At 37.8% G+C, this 12596-nt stretch overlaps 1 protein-coding gene across 1 annotated transcript in view; it reads left to right on the top strand.

Moving 5' to 3' along the window:
• Positions 1–12596, top strand: part of TTC28 (tetratricopeptide repeat domain 28) — a 300310-nt gene that overhangs the window by 101483 nt on the left and 186231 nt on the right. The window contains exons 3-4 of the mRNA XM_070399969.1: positions 3290–3562; positions 4544–4674. Of these exons, the coding sequence (XP_070256070.1) occupies positions 3290–3562; positions 4544–4674 (404 nt within the window). The remainder of the gene's footprint in view (positions 1–3289; positions 3563–4543; positions 4675–12596) is intronic.

Here is a 12596-nt window from a genome sequence, read left to right as displayed (position 1 = left end):
TGTCTCCCCTTTCCATTTCTCTAATAGTTTCTCATTCTCTCCCTTCACCCCTCCACAAGTAATTTACATGGAACATTTTTATTTAGTTCATGAAGATACCACTTTTTTATTTTGAAGCATTTCTGTTGCTGCCTTAGAATATTGGAGTGAACATGTTGAGATCAGCAGAATCATACTTACTGTTTTGCCTTTGAAGCAATTTGTTTAGATAAATGTAAGGAAATCTCCCTGCACAGTGAGGAACAGCTCAGTGCTGTTGTCACCCTTAGGGTTTTCTGTGCCATGTTCTCTCCCAGTGTATATTGAGTGACCTCAGGCTGACCCTGGAGCAAGCTGCAACTTACAGGTGCCTGGAGCGCTTCAGCATTTTCTTCTTTTTCCTTAAGGCAATTTAATTTATCTCATTTATTTTTAGCATTGCCTTTATCACTGTATCTACTCCAGGTGGGCTTTTCTTATCAACGTTTTATAGGGATACTGTTGCTTTTCACAGTGTTGTTCTATGCATCATTTCACATCTTAATGACTTACCTCTCTTTTTGTCATATGGTTGTAATTCACGAAATCTATCATTATTTGCTGCCCATTTTTTTTTTTTTTTACCCATTTTAGTTTAGCCTCCTGCAGCTTTCTAAGTTTCTGCCATTGTTGCATAGCAGTGCAGTTGGGTCACTTTATATGTAGGTCCGATCTGTTGTGTCGATTGCTTCCATTTTGTAATTCTTAAATGCAACACAGAAAGCTCCCTAGTCCAGGTGCTTGTGTGAACAAGCAAAGCTCCCGTGATAGTCACAGTCTTCCTGTGGTTTGGCCTTTTTTTAGAAGTTTCAAGATTTCATTTTTTTAAAAAGGTAGGGCCAATCTATATTAATATACCCTTGTTTTCAAATAAATGTTATATTTATCCACATTGAAATTTACTTGACATTTTTATATTGTTGCTGCCAGTATTGCTAACTGAATTCAGTCTGTTTTTCCTTATTTTTATGGTTTCACTTATGCTTACTAACCAGATACCAGATATCAGTTAAACTTCTCCTGTGGTTATATTTACATCATATATAATGTATTTCCTTTAAATCATTAGTGAAAATATAAAAATAAGTGTAAATACAAAATGATACTCTTTGTCATGACTTCTCAAGTTATCTTGTTACTGTTTTCCATTTCTCCTTTTTAGATAGTCTTCCAGCAATTTCACTTCATTGTATTTTGTAAATGGTGTAGCCTAGAACTACTGCCAACCACAGATTTAATAATATAATTACAAAGTGAGATTTAGTTTACCTTTATTTGTTCTTTTAAAGATGCCAGGGCTGCTTCTTGCCAAGGGTTCTCTTGTGTATATTTTCTCTCCTCCTGTTAATTCGGTAATCTAAAGACTATTACATTTATGGGCTATCACTGTCACGGTGTTTCCCCAGCTCCAGAGGGTCCAGGGAGGCTGATTTTATGAAGTGCTGGTGGCAAATGGCTGTTGAATGTATAAGCTTTTATCTTGGGGTCAAATTGGGGCTCACCTTTTATTTGCCTAATTGGCCAACCTCCTTTTAGGAGGCAGTTACTTTTTACAGGAGGCCTCTTTCTGAAATATTATGTAAAAAACAAAGACTTTACCCCCAAAAAAAGATTGGCATCTAATTTCTGCAATGCCACTTGCTATTCCATTGACTGAGCAAGGTTGCTTGCTTCCTCTACACCTCAGTCCTTATCTGTAAAAGGAAATGATAATATCTCCCTCCTAATGTTGTTTTGAGATTCAAACCCTAGAATGTAAAGGCAGACACCTTTTACATTCCTTTTCCTCCGCAGTGTGATGCCCTTCTTCTCACCGAGGAACAGAAGTAGCAGCAGTAATAATCCTGTTCTTGTCTCCATGGCAGGCACAGTGCTGTGAGTGTGAACACTGCACAGTGCTCGTAGTCCTTGTAACTTTCCCTAAGGCCTCAGTTTTAGGAAGAGCTGCGTTTCTTATGAGCGTTGGTGTATTTTTATCTGAAAGGTCTGGGAAATTTTAAAGTGATCATTTACCTTTTGCTTCGTCCTCTGGGAAGCTTGGAGCCCAGTGTCCTGGCCACCGTTAGGAAGGGTGTCGGGGCTTAGCGTCTCCCTGTCACTTGGACTTCTATGTTTTTCACCTTACTCTTCTATAAAAAGCCTTTGAATAATTTCTGAACGAAGTAGAATATAATAAATAAATACACAGAGTAAAATGTAAAGTGACTTAGACAAAGTGGGAAACATATCAGTTTTTATTTTGATTTTTTTTTGAGGAGGGTTAAATTGTGCTTTTTAGTATGAACCAAAGTTTTTTTAATTGTAAAATATATGTAGCATAAAATTGACCATTTTAACAACAACTTTTAGTTATGAAATTCAGTGGCATTAAGTCCATTTACTGTGTGTGCAACCATCATAACTATCCATCTCCAGAACTTTTTCATCTTCCCAAATTGATTCTCTGAACTCATTCAACTCTAACTTCCCATTCTGCTCTCCCCACAGCTCCTGGCAAATACTGGGCTGTTTTCTATCTCTCTGAATTTGACTACTCTAGGTATCTTAAATAAGGGGAATCATACAATATTAGTCTTTTTGTGACAAGCCCAATGATTTTTAACTTAATTTCCTCTCTTAGGAATTAGCTTAATAAAGGTAAAAATTGAAATTAGGTGAATATTTGAACCTTACCTCTAAATTTTATTTTTCTGGGGGCAGTATTTTACCCTTATAATATTTCACTTACTTCTTACCTTATCAATAACTGCTGTTCTTTCTTTGGACCCCTGTTCTGGGGATTCGTTCCAGGATTGTTTCTCCCATTCTTCTGGGCTTGCAGTTCAGTACTATATTTCAGTGTTGTATCCAAGAATAATTGGTAGTGGTTTCACCAGGGTTTTTAGGAAAGTTGAGGCCTTTTTAGTCATATATGCTAGGGGACTGTTATAATGATAACTCGGAAAGCTCTAGAATGATTTATAGAGCCTTAGACAGATTGAAGTCTATGAAAATGTTAGTTACCTTGAAGGTGATCCATAGGAGACAGTCCTTTATATCATTCCTTTGGAATAAGGTATTGTGCATATTAAATACATTTTTTCTCAAATTCTATAAGATTTTTTTCCTTCTAAAATTTATCCCTTGCTCTCCATCTGTTTTGTCATTGCAAAGACTTTGTACTTGAAATAAGCTATAAAGAGGTATGATAAACATTTTTTCTAGAACATATTAGACAATATTGTTTTGTGTATTCTTCTACATTTTCTAATTTTCTTTTGTTTTTCTTCAGACTCCCTCGAGCCCACTTATCAGCAGCTTCAAAAAATGAAACTGGACAAGAGTCCCTTTGTGGTCGTGTCTGTGGTTGGGCAGGAACTCCTGACAGCTGGCCATCACGGGGCCTCTGTGGTTGTCTTAGAAGCTGCTCTGAAGATTGGCACCTGCAGCCTCAAGCTGAGAGGTTCTGTTTTCTCTGCCCTGAGCAGCGCTTACTGGTCTCTTGGAAACACAGAGAAGAGCACTGGATACATGCAGCAGGACTTGGATGTAGCCAAGACCTTAGGTAGAGTTATGCTTCTCCCCTTTATTTCAGTACAGAAAGGAATAAGCTGATTAACCTGGCATAAATGGAAGTAACATGTGCAATGAAAAGTGAGTGTGTCTCTAGAACATTCTCCATTTTAGGGTTCTTAGGTCTTTAGGGCTTTTCGTATAACAGGTACCAAGGTTCCAAAAGACCAAGAGTAAAACGTAAAGTGAATTTATGAATTGGGGTTTTGGGTGAGATAAATCCAAAATTAACATATTCATTGCCCTCCTCAGAGATTTGGGTCCACAGATATAAATATCCCAAATGATAGTACTGGTGGGTGAATCTTTCATCTTAATTTTAATTTTTGCCTACATTAGAATATGTCATTTCATTGGTGGGGACAATACAGTGCAGTGGTTAAGAGTGTGGACTATGGAGCCACACTGGCTTTGCTACTTACTAGCAGGTTGACCTTCAGCAAGTCGCCTAAGCTCTCTGTGCTGCCATTTCCTCATTTGTAAAATAAGTGTGGCTTATGATTACGATTATTGTTACTGTGATTATTCAAGGACTTGCAGGATTGCAGTAAAAGCAGGGCTATGGTGACTCTACCACTAGCATACTTGTAAAGAAGCAATATGTTATAGTAGGTTTGGAGTCAAATGACTGAACCAACAAGCTGATGGTTGTTCAGAACCAAAAATCATTAGCAGAGCAGTGAAGTGACTCAAACAGCAGCTGGTTTGTGTCAAGGTCTTTAACCTCTCATTTCCAGGACACTTACGTCCCTGACTACAGTTGTATGACAATAATAATAGTTGTTAGCCAGAGATGTAAATCCTAGGACCATAACCTCCTACAAAGAGTCTTATAGAAGAAGAAAATACTTTCTAAAAGAAGACAAGTGAAATCTTAGCTAGTAGGTAGGTCTGTGGCTCTTAATTAAGATGGCCATTATATATTAAAATAATGCTATAACTAAAAATTTTATATATTTTTAAACCCAATCAGGTGACCAGACAGGAGAATGCCGAGCTCATGGGAATCTAGGCTCTGCATTCTTCTCCAAAGGAAATTACCGGGAGGCTCTCACTAACCACAGGCATCAGTTGGTGCTCGCCATGAAGCTCAAGGATCGAGAGGTAGGAAGTTTACCTGTAGACCAAAACCTTTGTTTTGTTTTTTTTAAACATGGAGTCTGTACCTTAAAATATGACTTTCATAAGTGAATAATTATTGCTTCTATCTTTCATCATCAACCAGGTATTGGACATCTATCATGTATTGGCCTTGGGGATATGGAGAGAAATGAGACATGGTCCCTGACCTCAGGATCTAACAGCTTGGTCAAATGCCTTGTTCTTATTCTAGTCAGATGTGCTGTGGAGTAGATATATGTAAAATTAGCAAAAATCTATATCATCATGAAATACTCATTAAATTAAAGAAGCACACATTTCGCTTTATTTGAGATGGAGTATTATTACTGCAAACCCTTCACATAGTTTCTTGGGTGGTAGATGCATATTAAGTCTGATGGAGAGACCTGCATTGTAGTGATAAAGAAATATCATCCTAGTCTTTATTAGGGAAATGAAATGTAATATTCTCAGGCACTTGATATCTGGTAGATGTGACATGCTGAGAAAGTTCCTACAGAGTGGAAAGAGGTGGGGTTTTGGGTGAGATAAATCCAAATTTAAATTCCTGCTCTAGTGCTTTCTAGCCCTATGCAATAGAAATCTGAATATAACTTTTGATTCCCCAAAAACGTAACTATAGTTGTCCTTCAGTATCCACAGGGGATTGGTTTCAGCACCACTCACCGATACCGCAACCCCTGTGTGGATGCTTAAGTTTCTTACATAAAATGGCATAGGAACTGCATACAGCCAGCTCTCGCCATCCAGGGATTGAGAAAGACAGTATTTTCCATCTGTGGTGGTTGAATCCACTGATGTGAAACCCAGGAGGCTGAGTGCTGACTGTATTTCTATTGGAAAAATCCACATGCATGTGGACCCACAAAGTTTACACCCAGGTTGTTGAGGGTTGACTCTATTTTGATATTGAAATAAAATATGGGAAACTGCCTTTTGAAGTAAAAATTAGCCACTGTGAATACTATGACTGGTGAGAATACCAAGCTGCATCTTTTTGCCTCTTACATCTTTGGCTATAATACCTTTAAAATTTTTTCCCAAGTAGCAAGATAGCAGCCTGAAAACACTTTGTCTATTTACCTTAAAGAGCAATATGTGTGGTTTTTTAAATATGATTACTCAGTTACATAACAGGGGAAGTGATACCTTCTCCATAAGATTTTTTATTCTAACTTTTTATCTGCTTTAATGGTTTCAAAATTAATTTCAGGTGTCCATGGAGTCCTCCCTGTGAGCTAATATTAATTGTCAGAAGAATACATAAATTATACTGTACTAGAGACATTCAGGAAATCTGATATTCAAATATGCTGATGATTGAAGTTTTTTTTATCAGTCTGATTTGTCTCCTGAGCTTCATATTTCTTTATTCAACTGCTTCTTGGACACTCACCTTCAATTCAGTGTTCTTGATCTAGTCCTCAATCTGTACCCACTTCTGTATTCACACTTGTTCTATTGCCCCCACTACCTCACTCTCATGTTTGATTGTTATTGCATTCTCCTTTTTCTATAATAGAAATCTCTTTTCTGGTTCTTCCCTTCTGCCATCTTTTCCCTGGACATTGGCAGTAAGTAGCTTTCTCTCAGGACTTTTCACACTTTCAAAAACTCTCCTACAAGCAAGGGAGAGATGGTGTCTACTATTTGGGACTATGAGAGTAGCTTGAAATTGCTGCCAAAAGTAATTTCTTTCAACTGGTTGAGAGTGTGGACTTAGATATTAGACAAACCTGGACTTGAACTTTGGCTTGGCTACTCGGTAATGTTGACCCTTAAAATTACATAACTCTTCTTAGTGCGATGAATATGTGAGTTGTTTCCAATTTTTTGCTATTATGGAAAAGCTGTTATAAACATTTTTATACATATACTAGAGGCCCGGTGCACGGATTTGTGCACCGGTGGGATCCCTCAGCCTGGCCTGTGGGGATTGGGCCGAAACCGGCTCTCTGACACCCCCCCAAGGGGTTCCGGATTGCGAGAGGGCGGTTCTCGGGTGACACACCCTGGAATCAGACTCCTTCCTCTCTGGTTCTGGGTGCGTCACCCAAGAACCACAGCTACCAAGTCACCGCAGCTCTGCAGCTCCTGCTTTGAACATCTGTCTCCTGGTGGTCAGTGCACGTCATAGCTACTGGTCTGCTGGTTGAATGGTCAGCTGGTCACTTAGGCTTTTATATATATAGATCTTTTGATAGTCATCAGCACTTAGATCTGTTAAGTGTTTGGTCATACATATATTTAGATATATTAGATTTTATGAGCTTTTCAGACTAGTTGTACCAAGTTATGTCAGCAGCAGCGTAAGGGATTTTTAAACTTTAATAAAAAATAAAGAAAAAGGTATATGTCACACTGGAATATGTAAATATTTTAATTTGTGAAATCTGTTTGAACTCTTCCCTGATTCTAGTTTCTTCTCTATCCTAATCACAATTTCCTTCTAAAATTTGTTCTGGTCATGTAATTTTCCTGCTTGAAAGCCGTTGACAGCTTTCTGTTGCCTCCAGAATAAAGGCCAAACTCCTTTATGACTTTTATTTCACATTACTCAGTTGCACTTACTGTTTACTTGTTTGTAATGATGATCTCCCCATTGTTTAACTGGCAGCGTCTGGAGGGAAAAGAGAATTTTTATATTCTCATTCATTAATTTATCTATTTACTCAACATATGTTTACTGGGTGTTTACTCTGTTTCAGGTGCTATAATGACTTTGAGTATAAAGATGAATATGCCATGCCCTAGCACTTTGGCTCAGTGGATAGAGCATTGGCCTGTGGACCAAAGGGTCCCTGGTTTGATTCCGGTCAAGGGCACATACCTTGGTTGCAGGCTTCTTCCCAGCCGGGGCTCTGGTCAGGGCTCATGCAGGAGGCAACCAATCAATGTGTTTCTCTCACATAGATGTTTCTCTCTGTCTTTCCCTCTCTCTCCCACTCTCCCTAAAAACAAATGGAAAAATGTCCTCAAGTGAGGATTAACAACAACAACAAAAAAGATGAATATGCCATTGTTCTTGCCCTCAAGGAGCTCAAATCTTCTGGCAAACCTCCTGTAGTGTTCCAGTCCAGTGCTGATAAATGCTTTTCGGCCTGGAGGAAAAACATTGAGGGCTTACTGTGGGTAAAGCGTGCTTGCCTCTCCTTCATTCTTATGAATGGCGGTCTTTGTTTTACTCAGGGCTGTGGAAGAAGTTTATGAAGCCCAGTAGTAAGTGTCAACAAGCTTACTCTTTTTTTTTTTTTGCACTTACTTTGCTGTCAGTAACTAAAATCTAAAATTTACATTTAATATTCTGATAATGCCTCCCACATAAAAGACCTTTAAAATGAAAATTCATTTGTTGTGATATTGAAGATTAAAGGTAAAGCGTAATCAATTGATGATGTCTGTAGGTTTGCAGGAACAGTTACTGACCCCCCAAAAAAGACTACTCGACTTTATGAGAAAACTGAGCCTTCTGGATTTTCTTTAGGATGTGGCTACAGGAAATTCATTAGATGGTTTTCGATGACATCATCCTGACCATAGCACTTTCTCCAAAAGCAATGCTATTTTTCTTGGACCTTTTTGCAGACATTTTCTACACCATGAATATTAATATATTAGTAGTGCTAATATGAAATCCACACAAAGGTTTATGGGGTGTGTGTGAGAGAGAAAGACAAGAGAGACAGAGACAGAGAGAAGGAATGTAGTGAGATGATTGTTTTACTTCCAGCAGCACAGGAGAGTGGGTTAAAGGGCAAAAAGCATTCCGTTTATCTGAGAACCCTGTCCTCATAGGGAGTATTAAGTTCAGGAAGGGAATGGTTGACAACCTCTTCAGTGGTGTGTACCACAGGCTTTTGAGAAACAAATAAGATTGTTAAACCGTAACTCTTCAAATTATGGAAAACTGTAGATTTCCCACCCCCACCCCCAACATTGTGAAGAATGGAGATAGGATATCAGTTTTTTTCATTATGCTCTTTGTATTTTGTATTATAAGTCAGTTGAGCTAGACCTTTTGGGCCTGTATTGGATAATGAAGTGCTCTCTCTCCTACTGATAAAATAGTTATTACTTCAAAAGAACTTGCACCCCCGGTGAATGTGTGTGCGTGTTTGTGTGTGTGCAGTCATCCCCCCTTATCTGTGGTTTTGCTTTCCATGGCTTCTTTAACTGTAGTCAAATGCAGTCCACAAATATTAAATGGAAAATTCCAGAAATAAGCAATTAATAAGTTTTAAATGCATGCCGTTCTGTGTGGTGAAATCCAGAGCAAGTATTTGCATTTCAGGAATGGATTTTTAGATAGTTTGATATACTTCAGTAATTTTCCAGAGAAATGGGCTCCCTGGCTATACTGAAGCCTTTTGCACGATACTACATGTGGTATCATTATTAAGGACTGAACTGAACCAAGAGCTTGTTAAGAGATTTGAAGATAAAGAATCAAAATTAAAGGACTCAGAAACAGATAAAATCTGACATATTGGAGACTGCAGCATTATCTAAGGTCTTGAGTGTGATTGTTCCTGAAGGTACTGATGACAGTCTATAATGCTGAGATGCTGTCATTACAACATGATGGGTGGCATGCTGCTTTGACAGAACAGCTTCTGGATTAACTTAACACTTTCTTGATTTTTAACTTTGGACTTCACTATTCTGGAGACCATGGAAACTTGGAGAAACTAGCAAATTGGTGGTATTCCTATTTTATAGATGATAAAATTAAGGCTTAAAGAGGGATGGGCTTTAGGCCACACAGCGTGTAAGTGTCAGGATCATGTTTTGGAAAACAAGATGAAATATATTCTACTTGCTACTTGGAATAGAATTTTTGGTACAGATCATTAATCTTTGCTGAAACGAAACCACTTCTGTGTGTTCAGTTTTTAAAAAGATAATTTCCACAACACAGGCAACAACAAAACACATACTTTCCTACAGTCCATTTTAATTTTGTAAGGACATCACTGAGGTTTGTTTAATTTTATGTCATTGTGGGTGAGAACAATTAAAATCTGATGAGAATAGATTGTAAGGACAATGCCTTTCCCATCTACTGCTACAGATGATACAAATTAGGAATCCTTTCTTATTTTCAGTTTTAGTTCACTATAAAAAAAGTCTGTTTTCAAAGTAGTAATCAGAATCTTTTATTCTTCCTGAATAAAAGCACTTTCCTCTAATTACCATAAAACTTGTATAGATTTCAAAGTTCTTCTTTTCTCCAGAGAAATTACATCCCAAAGAAATTATCACTGAATTGCTTATTGCTTTCATTCCTTAATCCACATTCTCCTGCCAACTCACTAACCAGGTGTCCACTGGTTCCTGGGGGAATGTTAGTGCATATCTTTGGGCCTTTCCTGGAAGAGAGAGGTTGAGAGTGCCATGAATCTTCTAAATTTTACCATTTCAATCTCTGATAACTCTTTAGTAGTTAATCAGTTGATTAAATTAACTGATGCTATTTAGAATTTGTAATAATTGACTGAGCCTAAATTTTTACCTTTTAACTATCTTTTAGGAGGTATACCAAGAGGCTTAAATGATTACAGGATGAATAAAATTCTTAAGATAATAAACATTCCCCAAATCTCTGGAAATATTAGGCATATAAAAAATTAAGTATGCTAAAAAAAAAAAAAATTAAGTATGCTGATCCGAATGTATAAGCAGAGCATGGGTTAAGATCCGATAGACTGGTTGAGTCCTCACTCACACTTATCTAGTTGTGTGACTTTGAGCAAGTTACTTAAGCTTCTTTAAGCCTCACTTTCCTAACCCATACAATAGTGGTTAATATGTAATAAAACATTAAGCTAAGTTGGGCATAAAGCATGTGGCTGATTACTCGGTAAGTATTCAGTGTCACAAGAATCAGTGTCACCATCCTCATCATCTTCATTATCATCCTTTAGCCATGAAAGCTTTTAGAGAAGTTATAGTTACTGTGTATACTTGACAGTATCACTACCACCTATTTATCTATTCAAATCTTATTACTAATTCAGATCCATCTCTTTCCTAAAAGGCGGGGCGGGGGCGGGGGGTGAATCATCCAAATGCTGCTTGTTCTTTTTTTTTTTTTTTTTTTAAATATTCTTATTGCTTCCAGAGAGGAAGGGAGAGGGGGAGAAAAACATCAGTGATGAGAGAGAATCATTGATCAGCCACCTCCTGTACACCCTTTACTGGGGATGGAGCTCGCAACCTGGGCATGTGCCCTGACCGGGAATTGAACCTTCTGGTTCATGGGTCTACACTCAACCACTGAGCCACACTGGCCAGACTGCCCTTTAGCTTTTATTTAGGAAAAGTGAAACATAAGTAATGGAAATAGGTAAATAGGAAAGGAAATTAATGGGGAATAAATATTGCTTGACACTTGACATTTGTACATATAAAAGCTACTTTTTAGAGTGTGTTTTGCTTTGTTTTTAAATGACAAAATGTAATCTGTACTTGATGACAGTCTGGAAAATAATTCTAGTATTGCTTTGGGTTCTCAGCTTCTCCAGACAAAGGACATTTGTTAGGCAGTGTCTGATCCAGGGATTATTGCTACTTAATAGTATTGCCAGAGCCATAATTGTATGTGCTTGTGGCTCTTCTCATCCTTCTCTATTTTGTTTTAGAATGAATGTAGCCCCATGGAGTAACATTTCTAATATTTGCTCTTTTTTTAAATGCAGTTTTAGGATTCAAATGTTTCCCCAATGTATCTCACTTTGTCTTTTGCCTTTTGCTTTTTTCACAAGAATTAAAGGAATAATAAATGAAGATAGTTAAGGTAAACAACAGGAAATAAATCAATAATTTCTTTGTATCCAGGCCAGGGGACACATAAGAATTTTCTAGAAACTGGTCCAGCCAGCATGGCTCAATGGTTGAACATCAACCTATGAACCAGGAGGTCATGGTTCGATTCCCGGTCAGGGCACATGCCTGGGTTGTGGGCTCGATCCCCAGTGTCGAGAGTGCAGGAGGCAAGCCGATCAATGATTCTCTCTCATCATTGATGTTTCTCTCTCTCTGTCCCTCTCCCTTCTCCTCTGAAATCAATAAAAATATATTTAAAAAAAAATTCTAGAAAGTGAATTTTAGAGATGAAATGGAGTTAGGGAGATCTCATTCTATAGACGAAGAAAGCAAGGTACAAGGTTGTCTACGTAGCCGAGAAAGAGTAGATTTGGAACTAGTCTGCAGGCCTTCTGACTCCTAATTCAATGTTCTTAGCTTTGATCCCTACTCTTCTGCATGTGTTTCCTTCCACCTTAAAGTCAGGATGCTTTGGTATTTCTCATTGTGCACCTTGGGCTATTTCCCCTTTTCTAATTATAGAGATTGTTGTCATTTTCCTATTTGAGATCTCTGCTTATCTCGGTTATTAAAAGTAAGCTTATAAGAAAAACACATGGTTCCCACCCCCACTCCCAACATACCATTTTATAAATATCTTTCTTTATCCCAGTAATGCCATACTTGAACACCATTCTACTTTTCCAAACTTTTTTTCTGACTAGCATAAATTCAGAGTCAGTCTTTCTGAAAGCTTCACCCCACAGTAACATGTAGAATGACATCAAATAAATTTGGCATTTCTTCATGCAATGTCTTATTCACATCATAAGCTGTTTTATTGTGTTACAGAAATTAGTATTGGTACATTATGCAAGAAGTCAAAAACTCCCCCCCTTCCCCCCAAGAAAGTGTTGTTAAATGTAGCTAAATAAGTCTGGCAAGAATGGGCAATGTATGAAAATAACTTTAAAAAACAAAACTGGGAAGACTGTTGAGAGACCACAAGGACTTAAAAGCAGAAATTAAAAGGAAAATGAAGAGAGCAAAGCAATATGTTTCTTGTTGGGCAGAGCTCCCCTAAGGGACCCTGTATTCAA

Source organism: Myotis yumanensis, unplaced genomic scaffold, assembly GCF_028538775.1.
Source record: "Myotis yumanensis isolate MYYU_CA2020_CCGP unplaced genomic scaffold, mMyoYum1.0.hap1 SCAF_19, whole genome shotgun sequence".
NCBI lineage: Eukaryota > Metazoa > Chordata > Mammalia > Chiroptera > Vespertilionidae > Myotis > Myotis yumanensis.
Note: the sequence above shows the minus strand (reverse complement) of the source record. Positions and strands in the feature narration are given on the sequence as shown.